The sequence below is a fragment of the Coccidioides immitis genome (genome assembly GCF_000149335.2).
Source record: "Coccidioides immitis RS genomic scaffold supercont3.1, whole genome shotgun sequence".
Classification (NCBI taxonomy): Eukaryota; Fungi; Ascomycota; class Eurotiomycetes; order Onygenales; family Onygenaceae; genus Coccidioides; species Coccidioides immitis.
Window position 1 is genome coordinate 6,752,966 of NW_004504310.1, and position 22,360 is coordinate 6,775,325.

A 22,360-nucleotide genomic window follows, 5' to 3' on the forward strand; every position below is an offset into this window, starting at 1 on the left:
CGGTGATAGTCACTAAAACGGCGTGAGTTATCATCAGAAATGGATTAGTAGCTTCCTGCGCCACAAATGTGGCTTGAACACATTGTCAGCAGCTATGTGCGGCTCCCGCATTCTCTAATAGCTCCGTCCAGACCAATTCTCACAAATATAGCCATGTCATTCCGCAAGCGGAACATAGGGCTTTCGACCGGAACACAGCGCACGGCTGGTCCCCATGGTCCCACGAAAGATGTAGCTCAACATCCGGTTCTTGGCCTCCGCCCGTCGCCTGTGGATGGTCGACAAACCACCTCTACTGGCACCCCCACCTTGGACAACTTGCTTGCAGGACACGCCGGACTCGCCCTCGGGTCCTCTCTGCTAGTTGAAGAGAGCGGTACTACGGATTTCGCTGGCGCATTGTTGAGGTATTATGCGGCGGAAGGGATAGTTCAAGAGCATCAACTCCATGTGGTGGGGTTTGATCCGCAATGGGCAGCAACCCTTCCTGGTCTGGTTGGGGCAGCAGAGGCCGCAGATGAAAAGCCCAGAGAAAAAGGTGAAAAGATGAAAATTGCATGGAGATATGAAAAGTTGGGGGATTTCGGCGCAGGGATAACTCCGTCGAGAGGTACGTTTATAGAAGAATCCGTGCAAACTTGACGACCTACATAATCTAATGCGTTACACACAGCACCCACTGCCGTTGCAGACAAAAGCGATCCTTCGGCTGCACCCCAAGCCGTACCTGCAGTATTTTGCCACGCGTTCGACCTGACAAAACGCCTAACGCATCCCGGAATGTCGTCCGTAAATTTTATACCGCTCTCCCCTCCAACTCTCCAAAGCTCCCCGCTTGCATCAGTTGGTCAAAGGCTATCTCAAGCGATATCGAGTTCTCCCCCACATACAATCCACAGAGTAATCATCCCGTCACTCCTTTCTCCCGCTCTCTATCCGCCCCAAGCTAGTAAGCCAGAATGTGTCCTACAGTTCCTACATTCAATTCGGGCGCTGTTATCCACACACTCTAATCGCATGACGGTGATGATAACTCTGCCACTTTCTCTTTATCCACGGTCATCCGGCCTTGTGCGTTGGATCGAACTTCTAACCGATGGCGTCATCGAGCTCGCTCCCTTCCCCCATTCGGCGCATTCAAATCCATCTACCACGTCGGGTGCCGCCACTGCGCAGGAAGAGCCTCCACAGGGGATGCTAAAAATCCACCGGCTACCGGTCTTCCACGAACGAGGCGGCGGAGGTGACAAGAACATGGGTGAGGATTGGGCCTTTACTTTCAGCAGAAGGAAGTTCACAATCAAGCCGTTTTCACTACCCCCCGTAGACGGGGATAATGAAGCACAGCAAGGCGCTCCTTCATCCGGGAAAAGCAAAGCAGACCTCGAATTCTGAATTCTATTTCGGTCCCCTACCAAATCTATCGCACATGGTCATCTTCATAGTCCTCCGCCTCACGAGTCAATTCTTCCAGTTCAATCTGCTCAGATAGGGCGGCGCCGCTATTTGTCATTGTTCGTAGATAGTTACGATCATACACCCCGGTTTGAGACCCGCCACGAGAGTTCGTGATTCGGATTCCGAAGAGAGTCCGCAAGGAAACGGTGAAGATGCCAATTGCTGTCATGGCGTTAGTAATGGATGACACGGCGCAGGAAGCCAATAACTCAATTTCATACCGCCGAGTAAGAAAAAGGAACACAGTAAAAGCCACAGGATAGCCATTTTCGCTTGTGAGGGAAGGGATCTGTGATTCTCCTCTCGCAGCACTCTGCGAAGCGGTCACATAATTACCTCTACGTTGGTTAAGAGCGTTTCTGGTCTTGGCGGGGATGGGCCTGGTCACGTGTTAAGTCCATATGTGGGCCAAAAAAAATTCCCACACAAACAGCGCGCTCTGTCAACTCCCATCTCATCACTCCGACGATAGTCCAAAGACTCCCATCAGGGGCCCCAACATGATAAGCCTGTCGGGCGCAGATGTCTTATTAGTGGTAAGATCATACCCTTCTTTACAATTGTTTCAGTACAATGATTATTCCAAATACATAATCTGTCAATCCCCTGAAGTCCTTAGGGACCTACGTGATTGAGAAACGTATCTCTTTTATATGATTTTGTTGCATTCATTGCCTGCTGTTTCTGCCCGACGCCCTAATCACTGATGCTAATCAGTTACTTCTAGGTAGCATTAACCAGCCCTAGACCCCAATAGTGCCCGTCATGGTCAACACACCAGTGCTCCCGATTCCCATTTCCTTCATATCGGGCCATTATTTTCTCTTCTCAACTGATGCAGTCACCTATCTACGCCGAGAACACAATATTTGCGGCGTTCTCATTGGGACTCTGCCTCAGATTCCGCAGCAGAATATCTTCCTGGGTTTACCATTAGAGCTTATGCCGGAAGAGGCTAGGCTCTTGGTTGAGAAAAAGATTGCTTATATTGTGGATGATGCACAAGTGCACAATCAAGGAATGAAGACTCTGGCTGATGAAGATCGGCGACGTCATCTTGAGAGCTTGGAGCAACACGGACGGCGAGCAGCTTTAGTCCAATCAAGCAAAAAAGAACATCTAAAAGAAAAAGCACTGAAGCAATCCAAAAAATCGAAATCTCAGACCTCAGATGCAGCAAAAGCGTCGCAAGATGGACAGGGACAGTCAGAAGACCTGCTTTTTAGTTCTGTAGACGACCGTACTAATGACCCCATCCAATCCAGTTCAGCCGTTACTTCAGGAGCCGTATTTGGTGTCACTCCTGCTGACTCTCTCGCTCTCTTTCCCAAACCTCCACCCTTAGGTGGGAATTCTCTGCCAAAGGTCCCTTCATCATATCCTTTATACGCCCATTTGCATTCCAAAGGATATTTCTTGTCTCCCGGTCTCCGTTTTGGTTGCCAGTACATGGCTTACCCGGGTGATCCGCTTCGATTCCACTCCCATTTCCTAGTTTCCGCCTCTGAGTGGGATGAGGAGATAAATTTAATGGACTTGGTTGTTGGAGGTCGTCTAGGAACCGGTGTAAAGAAGGGATATCTTATCGGCGGAGAAATTCCGTCCGATGAGCAAGGAAAAGGAACCGATGAAAGGACTGTGAGGACGTTTAGTTTGGAATGGGCTGGAATGTAAAGAATTCCGTTGGCTTGGTGATCCAACCCCCCCTTTCCGGTCCGGGCTCCCCACAATGTACAGTAGATTTACGACCTGGGCCAACTTATGCAATATCCAGGAAGAGTGTTTCACTCCATCTTGCATAAATTCCTGCTTGAACTCTTACCTGTCAAGATAGACACTCACCATTAATTAATTACATTGACCTCTTACGAACTAGCTATGTCTTTGGAGGTTGGGGTTTGAAAACAGATCCATATTTGTAGGATAAGAACATTTCTGTACACATGTTTCGAGTCATATGCTAATAGGGCGTCCAATCGCTGGAGGATATAGAAGATGAAATCTACAGTCACTCAGGAGTTCGCGATGATTCGCGATGATAAGAAGCGGGATGAGCTTCTAAAAGCAATCAGTGGCAGCTCGCATTTTTCCTACTCTTCAGTAGAGAACGCCGTATAACCTTAGTCTCAGTTTATCATTCGCGGGTCGGACGACAGTCAAAAAAAAGAAAAGAAAAAGATGACTTGATCTAACTAGAATACAGCTAACCGGTTTATCCAGCCATCAATCGTAATCTCATTTATATCGCCCAAATGGTTGACCCATCTGCTTCCGCTGTCACCTGTTCCAAGTCTCAAAGAGTCTGCTCTATATATTTAGCAGCGCCACTGAGTTTAAGGATAAGTGAGATGGCATGATGAATGCTGAGAAACTGAGGAGAAGGCAGGTCAATCATATGGTTGAGACTGAGTGACAGGGTGTGAGTGACAGGAAAGAAAGCGTTGCTTAAAAAACTGCCCTCAGTAGAATGAATCCTATATTCATAGGCTCTGCCTGTAGGCTCAAAATATATCTGGAATTTGCCAAAGAGCTGGTGGTTATCAAGCATTAGTGTGAGAGCATTCAATGGGCTGTTGATCTTTGGGCCATGAATGAGGTAGATGATGCCAGAGTTGAACATGTCCAGAATCCAGAGTACATTCTTCTTTGACTTGATCTTAAGACCAGTTAGTGAAGCCCTAGATGTGGCAGGGTTTATGCATACCAAATCTTTATCCCCAGAAGCAACCTTTGTTAGGCAATGAGACAGTATATGAGTGACTTCCAGATACTGGAAGTTATTATATTGCTCTGTTTCAAGAAGCTTTCTGTCATCATCTGTACAATTTTGTCCCTCACAAGATGCCTTCTAGCTTCCATTATATCAAATTTCCCAAGTCACAACACATTGATGTTGATCACAGACAAGGCAGTTGTGTCTCAAGACAGATATGCACTGTTTTGTGCCAGTGGGGGTTGATGCTTGTATTGTGGATAATGAGATGGGTGTTGATTGTGGTGTCTTGACAGATGAGACTCTAACTGAATTGCTTGAGTTAGAAAGTGATTGCAGGTAGAAGACATCATGAACACACATGGAAGAAAGAACTGAATAACCATGTAGTCTGCAAACTCTTCAAGAGCACCCATCACAATGCTTTGCACAGTCAGCTCCCAAGAACTGAAATCCTCAAAGTATGATAAAGCCAATGTAATGTTAGATGTAACACAAGCCAAATTCTCATGCAGGAATGTGAAGAAAAGAGTTAAGAATGAGTCTTTTGAAGAGATATAGTCAAGCATGGCGTGTATCAATTTTGCAGGCTTGTAACCCCTTTCTGTTGCTCGTTCGAGGCCATAGTCCTTGATGAATATATCAAGGAGACTCCTCGCAGAATCAAATTGCTGTGGAGTCAGCGAGAAGGGTGCTGAACATCCAAAACTCTCTCAAGAGAAGACAGGTGCCTGTGCGACGACATTATTGCTTGGATAGGCAGAGGTTCGAAGCTTGATCCTCCACGTGGTGTGTTATGCTCACCACCGAAAAACTACATCCCACATCAACCAAGGATGCCTGCGAAGTTGTTGTGGGATGACCAGAAACTCGAGGGGGAGAATCTCCTATTCATAGGGAAAGGGTGGCTTCATGATGCTAAACACGATGCCCATAGTGGAACCCAACAGGAGACGTAATATAGACCAATCAATTCCCGGGGCAGGTCGCCACAATGCATTATCAACCCAAATTTTTTCAGAAAGGTCTTTCATAGATAATTGAGGTTCTTCCATTTGAACTTCTTATTTGCTCGGTCCGCAGGGCGATTCTCGAACTGACTTCCATGAAGCTCGAATACTAAATCTTTTAGAGTCTCGGGTGCCTGAGATTGTTCATCCTCTACAAACGGTCCGGTAGGTACTGGAATTTTGAACCTGAAGACCGTATGCTCCTTTGGTATTGCTATAAATGCAGACTATCAGTATCATTGCAATCCCCATAGAATGCAGATAGCGGTGTAGAAAAACTTACTCTTCATTTCATTTTTTTCCGTGACAAGCACAAACGCGAATTTCGAATCCCGAACCACGATGCCTCTGACGCCTACCCGACTAACGCAGCGGCTCCTAACGACTCGAAGCTCTGCACCATGAAAATCCGCACTTGCTAGCTTGGCGCCGTGTGCCAAAGCAGTGATAATCTGTCCCGTATTCGCGCCTTTATTCGTGGGTTTCTTCAAATCCAGAATCTCCCACATGTATTCCACCCATAAGTCATTCAATTTTTTAAAGATGTCGTATTTGATTTCTTCTTTTGGTAAATCATGGACACCGAGAGCTCTCTTCTCTCGCGCCGTAAGCGGTTTGGGTTTCTGCCTGCGTAGAAAGTACCCTTTCTTCCGTAGACGATGTAGACGTCTCCGTTCCCGGTTATCCGCTGGAGTAGGCGAGGTAGGTCGCAGATAAAGGGGTTTGGTTTTCACCTTCTCGGCGAATAGCTGCTCCGCTGTGTCTGGGGAATGGGCGCGGGAGAGAAGCCGGTGAGCGGCGTGAGATTGGACTTGGTTGGAAGATGACCGTGGCGTCCCCATGCTGATGTATGTAACTTGGTCTTGCTTCTAAGGTCGAATATTTTTCAGGATCAAGAGCGTGGAATAGGTTGCCAGCAGATTCGAGACGACCGTCCTGATTTTCTCGCGATGACTTCAAGCCGTCAAAGCGCGCTAAGACTTTAAGCTCAACGCAAGCCATCCCGTGTTCTCGAGACGGACTTCAATCTGCCAAATCCCCTCGGCATCTTCACATTTCCCCGCGTTTGGTAGATTCTCCTCCCAGATTCAACTATATTCGAATATAAAGCCGTCGAGACCCGTGTCCATCATGTTTTCCCAAATGATCTGGAGCATTCTTCAGGAACAAACATCGGTACACCGGTATTCTCAACCACAGAGACAAGAAAGCCACCATGCCCTCCCTCGAAAACTTCCCTGATATCCCTCCATTCCCAGATGACATCGTCACTGCCCCTCTGTTTCGTCTCTCTCTCGAAAAGCTTCTAAATCATGACAATGATGAAGTAAAGAGGTTCTGCACTGCATGTGAGGACCTGGGATTCTTCTACCTCGATTTCCGCGGCACCACGCAAGGAGATGCGATCCTTGCCCAGGCAGATGAGCTGTTTGGCGTCGGCGAGCGCCTCTTTGAGCTAGACCTTGAGGAGAAGAAGAAATACGATTTCGGCAAAAAGAATTCGTATTTTGGTTACAAAGCTACTGGCTCGAATGTCGTCGACAGGGACGGGAATCGTGACCGCAATGAGTTCTATAATGTTCGTCCTAGCCCATTGTCATAAACCGCGATAAGGAGGTAAGAATATTTTGCGCAGCGATGCTAAAATATATCAAACGTAGGTCTCAAAGGACGACATTCTTGACGTCGCCGACCACTGGCCTGCCCCTGAGCTACTCCACGAGTCCCGCCCGTTGCTCAAATCTTTCATGACCAGTGCTCATTCCACCATCACTCTTATCCTCAACCTCCTAAATGAGCATCTGCAGCTCCCAGCATCAACACTGGCAAACATGCACCGTCTAGGCCATGCTACTGGCGATCAGGTGCGCTTCATCAAGGCACCACCACAGCCAGTAGATGATCGCCGGGTGGCGCTAGGGCAACATACTGATTTCGGCAGCGTGACTATTCTCTTCAACCGTGTTGGTGGCTTGCAGATTCTTCCACCGGGAAAGGATTCAGAGTGGTGCTACGTTCGGCCACTTCCTGGACACGCCATTATCAACCTGGGCGATGCCATGGTTAAGTTCACCAATGGATTGTTAAGATCCAATATACACCGAGTTATGTCTCCGCCTGGCGCTCAAGCGGATATTACTCGCTACAGCCTCGTCTATTTCTCTCGCCCAGAGGAAGATGTGCCTTTGAAACGACTAGAGGGCAGTCCCCGGATTCCGCCTCTTCCAAAGGGAGTAGTGGAAGAGGATATCAAAAGTAAGGATTGGATCATCCGACGAGGGCTAGGCAATCGAGTCGACTTGCACAAGCAGATTGACTACGAGAAGAGTAGGGGAACTGAACTGCAGAGTCAACGACTTGATGCGTAGATTTATTTCCATTTTTGATCTTCTGCACCGGAAATCTTTCTAGCTCTTGGTTTTTGTCCGTGTAGTTCTGTCTAACTACATGGAATAAATACATAAATTCAAGAAAGATTTTTCAGACCTTCCTTGTCTCAATGTTCCCTTTTTCTTCCCCCCTTCCGGGGCCCCCCATTTTATGGCTCCTGATCCGTCGGACATCCTCCTACTCCCTTAGCCCGCAAACTCTCTAGAATCATCTACCGAATCTGAAAGCTAGTCTCCCACCCAAGACACCCTACCAAGTCCGAGAAATATCTTTGTTTCTCACAGGTCGTTAGGGTTCACATACTATCAATCAAGGCAAAAGCTTGCTCATCGGTAAGCCTTACATCCAACTCTTGTGTATCAACTGGCTCAAGCGGAGGGCAATGAATTCCACTGGGGTATTCATACTTCTTCAACCTCAGTCCAGAGCTGGGGTCTCCGTTCAACATTGATTGAAACCACCGGTCGTCCTCGCCACAAACTTCCCGGCAAGCCCTTTTAAAGTCGGTGCGAATCACAGATTCGTCCCGGACCATGTCCTCGTACAATGACCGACGTGGCTCTATGAAAAATTCAACTAAGTCTTCGATGTCCCATGAGAATAGCCCCTCTTGCAATTTGTCCCGCGATTGCCGCATAAGTTTGAACGCCCGCTGTCTTTTCCATACCCTATACGAGTGCTCGTACAACGACCGCTTGCATATCCCCGACTCCGCCCAGCGTCGATGTGGCCGTGGATTCTCCGTGTTGGTCTGTGAGATAATAACGTTATCTTCGCGCGAGCTCCGCTTGACAAAATTCCTGTAGAGATAGTACTCCCTCGCCAGTCTTCGAAAGTCGGGCCGTTTCCCGGACTGTACTGTTTCAATGACATTGTCGACGACCCCTCTGATCACCATTTTTTCGCCATAATCTTGAAGCGGCATAGCGATAATTTCCTTGTCTTCTGCTGCAATGGCACGAAGTCTAGGCCATAGGGCACGAAAGAGTTTGTGGTCATGAGCAGGGCCTATGTCGATAGATGGATGGCCGCCGCTGCTTTCATAGTCAAAGACGAAGCCCGGAAGTGGCCCATGTGCCTCGTCATGCTCCATGCTGACCAGCTCTGTCAAATAGTCAGAAACAATTGTATTATCATCCCGGAGTTTTGCTGGACGACGAAAGGTCTCAAAACCAAATCTTGCCCGTTGAAAGCTGGCCTCGTACATGGCGATCGTGAAGAGCGCTTTCATCAGACTTTCTTGCTTCCGCGGGATTCTTTCCTGAATCTTGGCGGGATCATTCCAGTGTGCAGCGACGTATCCCGAAGGACGGTCTTTGGTCGTGAATACTTTATCCGCATAGAAACGAGCATAGATGGAATCCAGGTCATCCGAAATTTCGAGGATCTTTCGTGACTTTGTACCCGGATGCCGTGGTGTAAGGATGCTGCCACCGTTCTCAACTAAGACGTTCATTCCATGCTGAAGAGCTGCAATACGGATCTGAACTCGTTCATTGTCCATGCGATGGTTGCCGGACAATTGGAGACCAAATGGGCTCTCTTCTCTAGTTTTTCCCCTCGGAAAAGGGATAACGAAAGGCCCATGCTCGACACGCTGCTGCTCGGCAACGGTGGAATTGTTAGACATTCCAAAATTGAACGCCATTTTTTAATTCTTTTTCAAGATGCCAATTCTCGACTATCGATTAGACTTCGTTAGAGTGTCCTATAAAGATGTTAACTTCTCCTTATATAAATAACCAAGCATCAGATTAGCTACTCACAAGGTCAACTTTCCACTCTAGAGATATCTTCTCCTAATTCTTAACTACTGCGCTTATATGCTCTTCAATCCTGCCTGCAGGCTTTGACAATCTCTCCAACTTCGCTCGAAACGGCGCAGGAGTCGAGCTCCAGTCTCAACTCTCTGACGACTTTTTTCCAGAAACGGAGCAAGATGCTGAAAGATAAGGATGCAAATTGCTTAGAACAGAGTACCCGAATGCGATATCTTCGCTAGCAAAAGAAATAGTACGCTCTCAAGGAAGAAAAGAAAGACGCTCGCTCTCTCCATCCAGGAAAAGTTCTCCTTGGGGGAGGAACATTTTCAAAATCAGCCAAAGCCTCCTCTCCCCACCCCAATGGGACTCAATGGCATATTGGACGACGTAGTTAACGAGAAGGATAGAATAACCATAAACAGGTATTCAACCATATTGCGTATTAGTTTTGGGGGGTGGGTTTGGTATTGTCGTCTATTGTTGTGTTGCAACACCAGTTTACCAGATTCGGTAAACTTGAATGTCGATGAGATGACAAAACGAGTCATGCGCTGGAGGTTGCCGTTTCATGGAAAACCTTTTGGCTGGGTGGCAAGGTGGCAAGGTTCGAGTGGAATAGGATGAAACAACGGGATTCTCTTTGTCTGCTAGGAATCGTGCGGAAGACTCCGGTCTTGCGAGAGCTGCCTGGTATGAGTCGAGCTTCACATGTGCCTGTGGAAAATTCACTAGGATACCATCAGTAATACGGAGTACGTCTTGCCAGTTCATCTCATGTTCAACCAGATCTACACTGTACCCACCGTAGGATTCTCCTCCCTCGTGGCAAGGCGGCCCCAGCTTATCTAGTTAAATGGTCACGAAGAAAAGACACCACGACAAACCAGCTCATGAAAATCTTGACCAAGCAACTATGTAATTAATAGTTAACCCCAGAGATTCCCGAGAATACAATCCCGTAAACCCTGAAATCATGCGGAGCAATATATTTGCAGTATTCCGGCCAGGCATGCCAATTACGGTCAGCAAAGAGGGCCAGAAACATCGAAAAGCCAACGGCTGAAGGCCTAAAAATATAGATATACACGGAGTATATATCAAGATAACTTTGTTGTATTGGTCGCAAACACGCCCAATATCTATACATACAGCTCAAAGCAGTATATATCCCGGGGTAACCAAGAAGGAAAAAGAGTATCCTCAATTATGTCTCTTACAAGAAAAGCAAGGAGTTAAACAAAAAAGGTATTATACCAAAGTCACATGTTAAGACAATTTGTTACTCTGAATCATATTTAAATCAATCCAAACCAAGCAGCTCCAACAGCCAAACCGGCCATGAGTGCGCTCAGAGCGCCGTTTCCTTGGGCTGGAGCAGCAGCGCCAGTGAAAGTAGGGGCGGGAGAATCGCTACCCGTAGTCTGGGGAGGACCGTCGGTGGTGCTTGGGGGAATCAGGGTGGCGGTTGCTGCAAAGATGAAGTGTTAAGAGAAAAAGCAGAATTATCGGATAGGGGACGGGACTCCATACGGATTGAGTCATCGCCAGTGCCAGATGGGGCCGGGGACTCGTCGTCCTCATCATGGCCGGGAATATCAACGTCACCCATCACGTTCAATGTACCACCATTGATGCTTGTTGGTCGGTGGCTGGCTGGAGCCTCAGCAGCTCTGCTCTTGAAGGCATCGATGTTTTGGTCGCCCTCGGAGCTATATCATTTACAAGATTTAGCAAAGCGTTGACGAATCCGAGATGGACAATGACAACGAGCAAAAGGAAAAGAATTTTGAGTAACAGAGAAGTCGAATTAGAACTGACGGCGATCAGGGAAACTCACGGTGGGTTAATCACTCCAACCATTCCATTCTGGCAGTGTCTCCGGTAACTGCAGTAGATCCATTTGGGGTCTGTGTCCTCGATGGGAATCGTGAAGACGGCAGAGCCTTGAGTACCCTCCGGGAGGTTGATGGTGCCAGACCAGAATGCGTTGTCCGCTGGCTGGCAAGCGTTGTCGAATTCTCCCAGAGTAACATCATGAGAGCCTCTGGTGAAGTAGAAGGCGACTTCGTCTCCAGGTTCCGCACGGATGACGTCTGGGTCGAAGTTCAAGCCACCGTTGGCGACCTTGACCTTAATCGTCCTGGCGGTGGCAGCACCGCTGGCGAGAGCGAGGGAGAGAAGGTGAATAGCCTTGGTCATGTTGCGTCGATCTTGGCAGCCGAGGCTTCAATTCTTTAATTGTGTATGATTGAGAGGATTTGAGGGATAAATCCAAGCAAACAAGAAGGATTTCGAGGGCGAGTGGAGAGACTGGGTGCACGCCGGTCCACCTCTTCCTGATTTATAGGTTTCTTGAAGAGGTACGAGGCCGAGGACACTGCCACATAGACCAGGCCGCAATTTCAGAGTTTTGATACCTTGCCCTGTACTCCGTACTCCGTAACCAGGGAGCTGATGGGTGCATCGTTCTGCCGTCCAAGGTCACACAAGCCACACGGCTTAAATCTGGTTTGTCGCAGAGCGCTGTCATTGGCGCAGGGCATAGTAAGGAGAGCTAACCTTTCGGGTTCCTTGCCCTGCAACCTGGTCAGCGAGGAACCGTGAACGAGATTTCGAGTATCGCATTTCATAGGATCGACAACTAGTCGCGCACAAGGTTCAGATTGAAGGTTAGATCCTGTTTCATCGCCCTTAAGATAGGCGGCTCAAGCATTCTTCAACTCGCTACGAAGGAAATTAGCAGATTGGAACGTCCAAACAGACTCTGAAACTCTTCCAGCGACGAAAATGTCAAGTAGGTATACATATGCTTCATCTTCGCTTAAAACCGAGCCTCTTTGCATGGAATTTAATAGACTACATCGCAGGTACGGAGGAGCAGTAGATGTTTGTCGATAAACTTCATTAGCTACTCGTCGAGCTAAAATAGGGCTGAATTGCATAAAGCTGTCAAAAGCCATGATATTCAAATCATGTACTCCGTAGCTATTGACTATGAAATAGTTAGCTGAAGATTTAGAGCTGATGCCTGGAGTAACTAGCAGCGCGTGTTCTGCGATTGACCATGCCAGGGCCCTGTCCGCTAGATATCACCAGGCAGAGAGAGGTGAAACCTTTTGAGAGTGCGTCGACCCGGGAAATCCTCAGATTTGCAGATTTGAAGACAATAACTAGCACACCGGATATACTCGGCATGCACGCTTTTCGGTTTCGGAGACTCTGGGCCGGGAAGAACCTGGTCAGGCTACACGGCGCTAATCCCCAACAAGAGATTAGTGGAGCGTTCCAGCCAACCAGGTGCGTTCGAGCCGGGTTCTCCGCGTGTAGATCTATTTTGGGTAGTATTCGCTTGGGTGAAAGGTTTGCAGATTGAAAGGTGGACGGCCAGGGTACATGGTACCCCGGATTCTTCTATCGATATCCTCAGCAGCCGCTGTCCACGTACGTCGTCTGCTCGTGTTCCTGCATCCAGCAGCTCATTCGCAGCGCCTGCTCCCCCTTATCTGGTCCTCACCACGTCGACTCTTGTACGCCGGATACTCTGTGCTGTCCATTCTCACATCTCAGCCTTGTTAGCCCAAGAACAGTGATTGTCCCTAATTGGGTCTTGGCTGAACCGGAGCCCATGTACGAAGGGCATGGGTGAAATGGCTTCTACTTTGTACCCTGGTTTCGGCGACCTAAGGGGGGCGTTTTGAATACGCAATTTGGGTGCGTCCAGGGCGCCTGCTATCGTAAAACGTGCCTGATCGACCCTCCAATGTCGCTTTGCATCGGTAATTTATTATTGAGTCATTTGAATTGTCAGACCGCTGCGGAGGCATCAAATTGAGTTAACTATGTCGGCGGCCCAATCCTCGTTAATAAAACCCCAAGAGACAGAGGAGGCCGCGCTGGTGAGGAAAAAAAAAATTTTGAACCAATCTTCAGAACCAGCCACTGCGGCTAAAGATGAAGGTTCTCACGCAACTCGTGCGAGAACAAATCCAGACTCCAGATCATTGGATAGCCGGCTGCGACCCATGTCATACTTGCAACCGTGCAACATGGTGATTCATTATTGGGACTCCAACTTCGACAGATGGAGACCATCCAGGTATATTCCCGATATGACCATGGCGTGGCTGGTGGGATTGGATGCACAGAAACTGGTGGCTTGAAGATAGGATCCTACCTCAAACACCAGCGCAATATTAGAAACGTCGTGGTAGGGGAGAAGTGACCACCAACGTGTGGGAGAGAGGACTGGATGCATTGTTGAGAGGCAGAAGATCGTACGGTTGCAAGCAGTAACATCCCCGTCTCTTGCATACATACAACTTCATCGACTGTCGGACCATATTCTGTTTTCTGGGCACAGAATGATTCACAGAATATCCCCTGCGAGACCACGGATTGTGAGAGACGCCAATTTATGAGAGTTTGTTTCGAAGTTTGTTTCGACTTTGTTTCGGCTTTCCCGGTCTCGTTTAGAAGAAGCAGGTCGCACTCTCCAGGTCAAGATCACTCGCTCAGGCATGACAGATAGACATATCGGCTTCACATCAAGAACAGTTGGATAAATAGCTCACCGCTTCATATCAGCTACGCATCAATCGATCTGTGGCAGCAGGGTTAGTTACAATTATCACCAGTGTGAAACGGAAAACTCGAAGGGACTCTCAAAAAAAAAAAAAAAAAAAAAAAGGAAAGAAAAGAAAAAAACTCTGCTCCAGACATGAAGTAAGACCAGTCACCAGAGAGACTGGACAACATTGGACTGAAGCACGGAGTAGTTTTCTATCTCTGGAACCGATCTGGGAATTGGGGAGGGCCGGAATATCACCTCTGGACAGTCACAAAAGCTAGAACATAAAGAGGACATCCTCCACGGAGATACTTTGAAACCGGGTTGCATCTTGAAGATTGATGTACTCCGTAGATATACTCTGTACATAAATATATCGATATCAAGTGCGTGGTTGGAAGAGGTAAACCTGGACCTGTCGAAGGCGAGATTTGCGAGCTGCGAAAGACGCTTCCGCTGGACGGTACCGTGCTGGTACTGCGAACGTGTATTCTGGTTACATACATAACATACATACAAAACACGTAAGGACATTTCACCACGTCGTATTAATATTTTCCTGTTTACTCCGTAAGTTTTCTTTTCTTTTTCTTTTTTTTTTTTTTTTTTTTTTTTTTTTTATTTATTTTATTGTTCATGCAAAATGAGCGGAGCCCTGGGGTTCTTGGCGGTCTTCTGCTTCCGGACAGCTGCATCCCATCGAGTCTCACCGTGCAGCACGCGGCATCACGTCCTGCGCAGAGGACAGGGCCAGGTTTGCCACCATCTTCACACCAAATCCCGAATGTTACTGAAGAGGACATTTTCTTCTCATCATTGGAAAACGCCAGTGACGCACAAGCGGTGGCACAGGGCAAACAAGAGGCATCCTTGCCGCACAGGCGTTCCCAGCACCCAGGTTTTCAGCTAAACACCAAACTTCTCCCAAATGCTCGAGGTCGGTGTCAGGCCTGGGGGCTGGTCTGGGGCTAAAATCATGCAGGACAAGCCTGCAACCAAATCCCGCCCCCTCCCGTTACAGCGCCCATCCCCGCTTCTTCCCAGCGCGAAGGACTTGGCCAGCCCGCGCAACGATCCGATTAGCTACCACCACCTCGGGACTGTTTTCCAAACACTGTTTGTCCTGGGAATCCAGGATGTGGATGTTCGAGGTTTTGGAGAGACGGGGCGTGGGTGAAGCGTCACGGCATTTTCCCCAACCACCTGTTTTTTCCTCGCCAATTCTAGGTGCAATAAATTCGTCTCTCAAAAGAACAGTTCTTGGGATTTGATATGTGTCTTTTTGCCCGCAGGAACAAACTGGCTGATGGGCCACCATTTGCACCAACCAGGCTCTCGGGAAGTGCAGGGACGGTACATCGTGATGACAGCAACAAGGGAGTCAACCCGGGATACGGAGTGTATCCTCTTGCAAAACCCAGCCCCCCAGACAGCATTTTTGGTTGGAGAGCGACTTCCCTCTCCCTCTTTTTTTTTTTTTTTTTTTTTTTTAAGCGAAATTTTCTAAATTGATTTATTTTTCCATTCGCCTTACATATGATTGGACCATCTGAAAGATACACTTATGAACTTTTGAGGATGCAGTGGTACCTGCCTTCATGTTAGATTTGCATCCAAGTCCTCATCATTTCTCAAGCTGTCATCCTGCTTGCGTAGATCCAGCGGCTTGGGGCTTTGAAGGCATTATCACAATCACTTAAAGAATATAGAGCATTCAGCACGTTCGCGACCAATGAGTACCCTCCCCCCCGGGGCGACCGTGGGATATTGTTTGCTTGCAGTTGGCAAAAGGTCTGATACATGTGTTACTCTGAATTGAAATGGCTTTGTCACTTGATAAATCTATCAGAAGAAATCAAGCTCTTCCCAGCTCCCGCATCTCAGGATTTGAGATCCCAGCATCTTTGGGTTAATGGCGTTCTAACAGCTGATCGGTGTCACAAGAAATTTTCTTTTCTTCTTTTGCACCTTCCTCTGGCCATGCCTGGGAGGTGGATTGCAACAACTAGTCACCCTTCGGGTGAATCTCGGAGCTTGATGCAGAGGGGACTTCTTGAACTAGCAGGCCATGCATGTGCGGGATCCATGGCTGAGTTACCGTGCCTTAATTATCGGTAATGCTATCTATATCTAGAAAGGTGCGACACATGAAAAGCAGGATCTGTCGTATATCTGTGACATCTATGCGCAGTCCGCGCGTTCATACAACTCACTTCAAACGGCGTTGTGAGACGAAGAAACCAGAGACATGGCCTTGGAAATGTAGAGCTCACACTGTTGCAGAGGAAAAGTGATATCAAGGTTCCTCTCCATAAGGCTGATCGAGAAAAGCCGGTTTTGTTTGTCGGGCTTTCGAGAACGACCCCGAAGCGCGATCTCTCATTTAGGTTTCGGCCCCACAAGCTCGTCCAGTTATCTGCACTCCACGGACAGCGGGTGATCCATGGAGCGGGACTTTGACATTGCCGAGGCTCTCAGCGCTTAGAGAGATTGACACAGCCGGAATGATTTTCGGAGTTGGGGGGCGTTGTGACACCCCCCCTGCGGTACGTTACGTTGCTACGGAGTACGCAGTAGTGAAGTAAAAGATCGTGCACGTTGTGCTTGACCAATTTCAGTGATTTCGTTAATGACGGGAGATCTTCAATTTTCAAAAGATGTAGTTTTTAGCGCTATGGACTCCGACGATGAAAATAAACGATGGGTCAATCGCAGCTATGTTTCTTGGTCTCGCTCGTCGATCGACTCTCTGTTGAGCACTGCTTTGCAATGCACCCGTTTCGCACGGCGCACGGAGTCCCCCCGGAATTTGGCGATGATCTTCGGAGTCCCTGGCTCCTGAGCAAGCTTCAGAATTTACTGGACACTGTGCGTAGACGGAGTATAGGCATGGAACTGGCTGCGTGCGATGAATGCAGGAGCCCTGAGAGAATACTCCAAGGTACAGATCCAGGCGCTTCCCGCCCTTGTCCAATTCTAAACATGGCGCCGTTTGTATTCCGTGGTGAACTCCGAGCACGGAGTAAATTCAGGGAATATTCAGGGTTCTCACGTTTCGTCCCTTTTGCCGCGCACGGCTCCCGGCCTTAAGCCTCCATTCACTCACGACTGCCGTGCTCCCCCAGGAGGTGGGGGCGCAATTCTTCAAAGCTTGTTCGAGCTGCGGGTTGCTTTAATCTCTGGGATGTGGCAGTTTTCGTGGTGTTCTGTGTCGGGCTGACTCGTCCAACGGGGGGCGCCTTTGAGGGTGCATGGTGCAGGCATACGTAGTTACTGTACATACATGACACGGCGTCGCGGAAGAAAACAAATTGCATTAGGCGAAGCGAGCTAACCAGTGTAGAGGAGCGGTGCGCTCACGGGGGAGGTGTTTTTTCTCCCTTTGTCCATTAACTTGTCGTTCCTTGCGCACATGTCTACGCCGTCGCTCACTCAACCAGAGGATTAGCAGGAGGAGTGAAGAAGCCTTCGTGTTCTCATCGTAGAGAGGGGGGCTCAACGAGCTCCAAGCCCGTACTCTGATGGAACTGCTTCAAACCCCGGGTGACAATGGGGCCAGGTACTCCGTACATGCGTACATCTTGAACGGAAAAACCACTTTGAGTCCACATTGCTCGAGAAGCGCGCGGGGACGGGAGCACCTAGCCAGGTCTTCACCCTTAACCGCCAGACCCTTCGGAGTACATGCATACGGGATATGCATGCATGTCTACGGAGTACGCCTATAACAAACAATAGAAAGCTTAAAATTTCCCTGGAGAACAGGCGGTCAATTGCGCCTCCTTTTCTTCTCATTTCATCGCCCAGCCAGCACTCCCCAAAGGGGCAAATCCGTCCGGCACGGTTTGGAATCATCCAAGCTCCAAGCGAGAAACCCCCAAATGTCGGTCGACTTGTCTCATTTCAACGTGGACCAAGGGTTCTCAAGCCTTCGCTTCACGGCTCAGGAAGGTGGAATTACAATGGGGGGAGGGGGTTGCTTCGGACGCAGATTGCGATACATACATACCCCCTGTCTTGAAGCATGGAGCAACGTCCTTCTCTTTTGATGATCCACAAAGTGGCATGATATGTTCTGCTGCTTCTTCTGCCCTGACCTTGTGTCCATATGAGCTTGAAGAACCTAGGATGATAGTCATATGTATGTATCGCTATGTATACCATGTCCAGATAGGGAGAGCTTTGTGCATGGATTTTTTTTTTTTCTTTTTTTTTTTTTTTACTACCAATTGAAAACACAACTGGCATCGATTCCTCAGATCACAGAATTGTTAAAAAAAAAAAAAAAAAAAAAAAAAAAAAAAAAAAAAAAAAAAGAAAGAAAAAGGAATCGCACGACCCGCCCAATCCCGGACAGCGGCCATGCTTCGGTCCAGTTCGTCCGATTGGATTCCCACGAACATGAACCCCCAGCAGTTTTGAACGTGGCATGGGCAGCTTCGACAAGACTGAGAGCTGCGCGTTTATCAGCCAGAAGCAAAAAAGAGACCAGAAAGGTCGTCATCTCCTGTCTCCCCCCCATGGGAGAAGGTTAATGACTACATCGCCCGCTCTGAAATCATCTTCCAAGACATTAAGAAACTTTCGGGCGCAAATCAACATCAAAGAACGGAGTGTTCAATATGATTTCACACCTAGCAGTAAGCTTATAGACCCTGGACTTCCGGAAAGGCAAAAAAGAAACAAAAATTTGAAAAAGCAAAACGGAAAACAAGAAAAAAGTAAAAATCATTACAAAAAAACCCGCTTTCGCCCCCCACTCACACCTCCCTCCCCTGCTGCTTTGTGCACACAAAGTCGCATTTCTCAGGACAACCTGTCAAGGGTCAGAGCAGGGAAAAGGCCCCTCTCTCATGAAATCCGTGCAATCAGGAGCCCATCCAGCCCCAATTTATGTCGAAGTCAAAAGGATTGCCCGCCGTTTTGAATGGCTACGCTTCATAATTGATCATCTCATATACTCCGTATAGTCCTCCGTAGTACGGGAGGATGTATGGATGTCTGGGTCGAGAACACAGACCAGGGCTACCGGGGGAAGGGATGCCGCCAGGGATTTTTTTTGTCTTGAGTCAGTTGGAGGGATGTGCATACTTAGGCATGAGTAGCTGGCGTGGTTTCTCCGGTACTTCTTCTCTACACTTCCGATACACCAAAATCGAAGAGCAGAGGAGTTTGTTACACGTGGACGCATATGTGCCTACATAATGCACGGAAGTCTATCCAGGGTGGTAGTATGAAGGATGGACGGGGCAAGCGGCGAGTGCAGAGGCAATCGGCAGGGATCCAGCCTTTGCGCGTCGAACGATAATGGAACATCGGACCATTCTGCAGGGCTTTCCGAAGGAACGAAAAATGGAACAATTCAGGGTCTCGCCGCTTTGCTTGTCTGTTTCCATCTAATGACATAGGTAATACTGCCGTTTTTTTGATGATCACATAGAGGTCGAATGACCATAGGTAGAAGAAGTTAAAGGGAAGTGGGACGGGTCTGAGGTCTCATTTTTGTTTTTCCCCCGCCTCCGTTCTGCTCTGTTTCTCCCTGATTTATTTGTAAGGATTGAATTCATCTGATCAAAACTCCAAAAACCAAGCTGCAAATCTTTGGTATCTGTATGCATATAAATGGAGTAGGAAGAGATTATAAAAAGAGAAAAAAAAAGAAAATGAGAGAGGGGGAGGGGGGCAAAAAAGGGGAACAGGCCGGGATGATGGAGGGTGTTTTGCTCTAGAAACAAGGCGTCGAGTCGGATGGGGCGCAACATGGTATTCGTCGTGTTTACCAGGTAGACAGCCGGAATGAATGGTTTTCTTTTTTTTTTTTTTTTTTTGGCGGTAACGCTCACCCAAAATGATATTGAGTGAGGGAGTAGAAACGAAGAACGCACTCAGAGCCGTTAGATCATCAAAATTCGTGGAGCGAGGGAAGTGTGGTGCTTGGGGGGATTGTTGGGGGGGGTGAAGGGGTGAGGGGATCAAACAGTATTAAGGGAACAGGGACAATCAAAACCAAAAAAGGGGTAATCATCATAAGCCAGACATGAGATGGGAAATCAGCAGTGCTACTAGGATACATCAAGTGCCGCTAATCTCTCTTCCACACGCCTCAGGAGTTCCGGATCAGGCTCAGGCTTGATCTTTTTAGGACTTTAGAGAAAAGAGAAGTTAGCTGAGATTCGCCTCGTAATAACGGGTGGAAAATACGTACGGATCGCGAGTACAGTCCTGACAACGCCCATGTTCACATTGAGGACAGATTTTCTCGCCGCTTGGGAACACAGCCGAGCAGGAATGACAGGTCCATCGTACTCTGCGCCTAGGCTTTCGCCATACTCGTTCCGGCGGTTCATACGGTGGTTCGGCATCACCTGGATAGCCATCGGGATACTTGTGTTTCTTGGCTCTGTAGCAGACCAGTCAGTTAGGATATAATCCTCCATAAAAAAAAAAAAAAAAAAAAAAAAAAGAAAAAGGGGCACACGTACGGATCACGGGGACATTTCTTGCAGCGGATGTGGTGGCAGTTTTGACATTCGGTCGCACTTCCGATGAAAAGCGTAGAGCACATGTGGCAGGTTCTCCGGACGCGTTGCATGATAGGTTTGCGAACAAGGTCTTGACCACCGGTCCGAGATGGAATCGTCAAGACGAACTTCTTCTCCTTGGGTTGGATCTCTTCGATCTTCTCCACCTCCCGAGCCTTGCCCTTTGCCTCACATTCCTCCTTTGACTTGGCCGGAGGGTAGCGGAAACACTTCTTGCAGCGAATGTGACTGCAGCCGACGCAGACCTTCTCGGGACCGAACGTGGTTAGACAACGGTGGCAATTCCGTCGGACCCTCATACGGATTGGCTTCTCGACCCGGTCGACATTCTCCTTCGCGGATCGTGGAGTTACCCATTCGCCAGGCTCCAGGGTCAACCCGTACTTGGCGAAGAGGGCACGAGCTTTCTCCTCCCGCATGGAGCTCCACCTGTTGGTCTTCTCCTGAGCACTCATCGGTTCCGTCTTCTTGGTTACGGTGGTGACAGTCGCAGACGCTTTGGCACTGCTCATAGTAGAGAACGTCAGCCTTGTCAATTCCCTATCATTCGATGTGCAGATCCGAGAACATTGCAAAACTACTTACGTAGGGGAAGAGGTAGACGCCTTTGCCTTGCTTGAATCACCGGTGATATCGGCAAAGCTGGAGATAGAATTCCTGTTCGAACGAGTGCCACCTTTGAGAACGGTCTTCATGCGTTTCATGTATTTGGAGATGCCGTCCTCCTTGGAGCCTGCCGGTTTGGCAGAAGTTGCAGATTCCGACATCTTTTGACGAACAGACGCAGGTAGTATTTATCCTCCCTATTCCGATGTGCCGGTAAGATGCAGGACGAGGGTGGACAGAGCCAGTTCGAGTTGCGCACCGACAGACGGATTCGGTCGAGCCAGTTTGAGGGAAGACCCCTGCGTTATTTTCTGTCTGACAAAAGCGATGTGCAGATGAGGGGCGGCCAATGAAGTGAGTGTGCGTGGTAGAACTGCCCGTCGCGGTCGAGAGATGTGCGGAAGCCCGATTCCGTGGTGTTGGGATAGGGTAGCAGGACGAAATCGAAATCCCGGACACACAGCTCTCTTCCCGTCTAGAAAATATGGGGAAGAGGGCAGCTTCTTTCGTTTTTAATTTATTATTATTATTTTCTTTGTCTTTTTTGGTTATGTATCGACGCTGTGACACTCCCGCAGAGTGCGTTTTGTCGGGACTCGCAGGTCGTGCAGGCCAAAAATTTCGTGAAACTGGGAGTCCGGGGGTGATTGGTCCACGTCCACAGCCAGACTCGCAACCGCCCAGGGTAGGATTTGGGGGGAGGAGGGGGGGGTTCAAGCAGAACGATCGGGATCGCGTTCGTAATATATGCTATATATGCGGCGGGTAGATATCCAGTTAATGCACGAGGTCCATCTCGCAAGTCGGGATGCGGCGGACGGAGGAGGTCGACAGGGAGCGGCGAGAACAACACGCACAATGCAGCGACGAAGAGCCACACGCACGCACACACACAGAGAGAGAGAGAGACAAAGAGACGAAGACGCAGAGAGAGAGGAGAGAGCGAAAGCAGATGGAGAAGAGAGAAAAGCGAAAAAAGAGGAGAAAAAGGCAGCTAGGGCCGAATCGGTTTCGCAATACGCAGACAATACGGCCCAGCGCAGACGCGGCGATCTCATTCGCGGGGGGAAACAGGCGGCGGGCGGGGCTTGGAGACCCGGCGGTGCGCGGTGGGCCGGCGTGGGCCAGTCACAGCCCGCCGCCTGGGCCGGGGATGCGGGAAGGGACGAGAGCTTCCACGCCGGCTGCGGGCCTGTCATACGGCTCCGTTACAGCTGCGTTTTAACCCGCCCTGCTGCTGCTGCTGCTGCTTGTTGCCCTGCCCTCTCTGCCCGCTGCCCTTAGCGAGGCCCGCCCTTCCCCGGCCATTG

The 22,360-nt window shown here is 48.8% G+C and overlaps 12 protein-coding genes across 12 annotated transcripts; 7 read left to right on the forward strand and 5 right to left on the reverse strand.

The window, feature by feature from the left end:
• Positions 1 to 153: 153 nt before the first annotated feature.
• On the forward strand, positions 154 to 1,395 carry CIMG_00665 (paxneb protein superfamily; the record flags this gene model as incomplete). The annotated part of the gene is made up of 2 exons (XM_001246893.1): positions 154 to 610; positions 674 to 1,395. 2 exons carry the CDS (start codon positions 154 to 156, stop codon positions 1,393 to 1,395), a joined length of 1,179 nt encoding a protein of 392 aa, XP_001246894.1.
• A 25-nt stretch (positions 1,396 to 1,420) lies between these two features.
• CIMG_10604 (uncharacterized protein) lies at positions 1,421 to 1,960 on the reverse strand (the record flags this gene model as incomplete). Its single annotated transcript, XM_012358830.1, has 2 exons — positions 1,421 to 1,838; positions 1,920 to 1,960. 2 exons carry the CDS (start codon positions 1,958 to 1,960, stop codon positions 1,421 to 1,423), a joined length of 459 nt encoding a protein of 152 aa, XP_012214253.1.
• Positions 1,914 to 3,348, forward strand: CIMG_00664 (tRNA-intron endonuclease). Its single transcript, XM_001246892.2, has 2 exons — positions 1,914 to 1,994; positions 2,186 to 3,348. The coding sequence occupies exon 2, from the start codon at positions 2,224 to 2,226 to the stop codon at positions 3,130 to 3,132; it is 909 nt and encodes a 302-aa protein (XP_001246893.2). The 5' UTR covers positions 1,914 to 1,994; positions 2,186 to 2,223; the 3' UTR covers positions 3,133 to 3,348.
• A 1,394-nt stretch (positions 3,349 to 4,742) lies between these two features.
• Positions 4,743 to 6,299, reverse strand: CIMG_00662 (ribonuclease P complex subunit Pop4). The gene is made up of 2 exons (XM_001246890.2): positions 5,465 to 6,299; positions 4,743 to 5,395 (listed from the first exon to the last, which is right to left on the reverse strand). Exons 1-2 carry the CDS (start codon positions 6,021 to 6,023, stop codon positions 5,202 to 5,204), a joined length of 753 nt encoding a protein of 250 aa, XP_001246891.1. The 5' UTR covers positions 6,024 to 6,299; the 3' UTR covers positions 4,743 to 5,201.
• CIMG_00661 (oxidoreductase) lies at positions 6,280 to 7,668 on the forward strand. Its single transcript, XM_001246889.2, has 2 exons — positions 6,280 to 6,760; positions 6,843 to 7,668. Exons 1-2 carry the CDS (start codon positions 6,398 to 6,400, stop codon positions 7,548 to 7,550), a joined length of 1,071 nt encoding a protein of 356 aa, XP_001246890.1. The 5' UTR covers positions 6,280 to 6,397; the 3' UTR covers positions 7,551 to 7,668.
• CIMG_00660 (uncharacterized protein) lies at positions 7,616 to 9,528 on the reverse strand. Its single transcript, XM_001246888.2, has 2 exons — positions 9,339 to 9,528; positions 7,616 to 9,280 (listed from the first exon to the last, which is right to left on the reverse strand). Exon 2 carries the CDS (start codon positions 9,218 to 9,220, stop codon positions 7,868 to 7,870), a length of 1,353 nt encoding a protein of 450 aa, XP_001246889.1. The 5' UTR covers positions 9,221 to 9,280; positions 9,339 to 9,528; the 3' UTR covers positions 7,616 to 7,867.
• A 947-nt stretch (positions 9,529 to 10,475) lies between these two features.
• CIMG_00659 (uncharacterized protein) lies at positions 10,476 to 12,460 on the reverse strand. Its single transcript, XM_001246887.2, has 3 exons — positions 11,173 to 12,460; positions 10,866 to 11,044; positions 10,476 to 10,803 (listed from the first exon to the last, which is right to left on the reverse strand). Exons 1-3 carry the CDS (start codon positions 11,532 to 11,534, stop codon positions 10,631 to 10,633), a joined length of 714 nt encoding a protein of 237 aa, XP_001246888.1. The 5' UTR covers positions 11,535 to 12,460; the 3' UTR covers positions 10,476 to 10,630.
• CIMG_00657 (uncharacterized protein) lies at positions 12,123 to 12,935 on the forward strand (the record flags this gene model as incomplete). Its single annotated transcript, XM_001246885.2, has 4 exons — positions 12,123 to 12,129; positions 12,377 to 12,632; positions 12,704 to 12,776; positions 12,912 to 12,935. The coding sequence occupies 4 exons, from the start codon at positions 12,123 to 12,125 to the stop codon at positions 12,933 to 12,935; spliced, it is 360 nt and encodes a 119-aa protein (XP_001246886.2).
• A 239-nt stretch (positions 12,936 to 13,174) lies between these two features.
• On the forward strand, positions 13,175 to 13,495 carry CIMG_12850 (uncharacterized protein; the record flags this gene model as incomplete). The annotated part of the gene is made up of 1 exon (XM_004445850.1): positions 13,175 to 13,495. One exon carries the CDS (start codon positions 13,175 to 13,177, stop codon positions 13,493 to 13,495), a length of 321 nt encoding a protein of 106 aa, XP_004445907.1.
• A 1,043-nt stretch (positions 13,496 to 14,538) lies between these two features.
• On the forward strand, positions 14,539 to 14,874 carry CIMG_00656 (uncharacterized protein; the record flags this gene model as incomplete). Its single annotated transcript, XM_001246884.1, has 1 exon — positions 14,539 to 14,874. The coding sequence occupies one exon, from the start codon at positions 14,539 to 14,541 to the stop codon at positions 14,872 to 14,874; it is 336 nt and encodes a 111-aa protein (XP_001246885.1).
• Positions 14,875 to 19,468: 4,594 nt separating this feature from the next.
• Positions 19,469 to 21,938, reverse strand: CIMG_00654 (uncharacterized protein). Its single transcript, XM_001246882.2, has 4 exons — positions 21,030 to 21,938; positions 20,385 to 20,948; positions 20,108 to 20,302; positions 19,469 to 20,046 (listed from the first exon to the last, which is right to left on the reverse strand). The coding sequence occupies exons 1-4, from the start codon at positions 21,209 to 21,211 to the stop codon at positions 19,965 to 19,967; spliced, it is 1,023 nt and encodes a 340-aa protein (XP_001246883.1). The 5' UTR covers positions 21,212 to 21,938; the 3' UTR covers positions 19,469 to 19,964.
• On the forward strand, positions 21,909 to 22,334 carry CIMG_00653 (uncharacterized protein; the record flags this gene model as incomplete). Its single annotated transcript, XM_001246881.2, has 1 exon — positions 21,909 to 22,334. One exon carries the CDS (start codon positions 21,909 to 21,911, stop codon positions 22,332 to 22,334), a length of 426 nt encoding a protein of 141 aa, XP_001246882.2.
• Between the last annotated feature and the right edge of the window lie 26 nt (positions 22,335 to 22,360).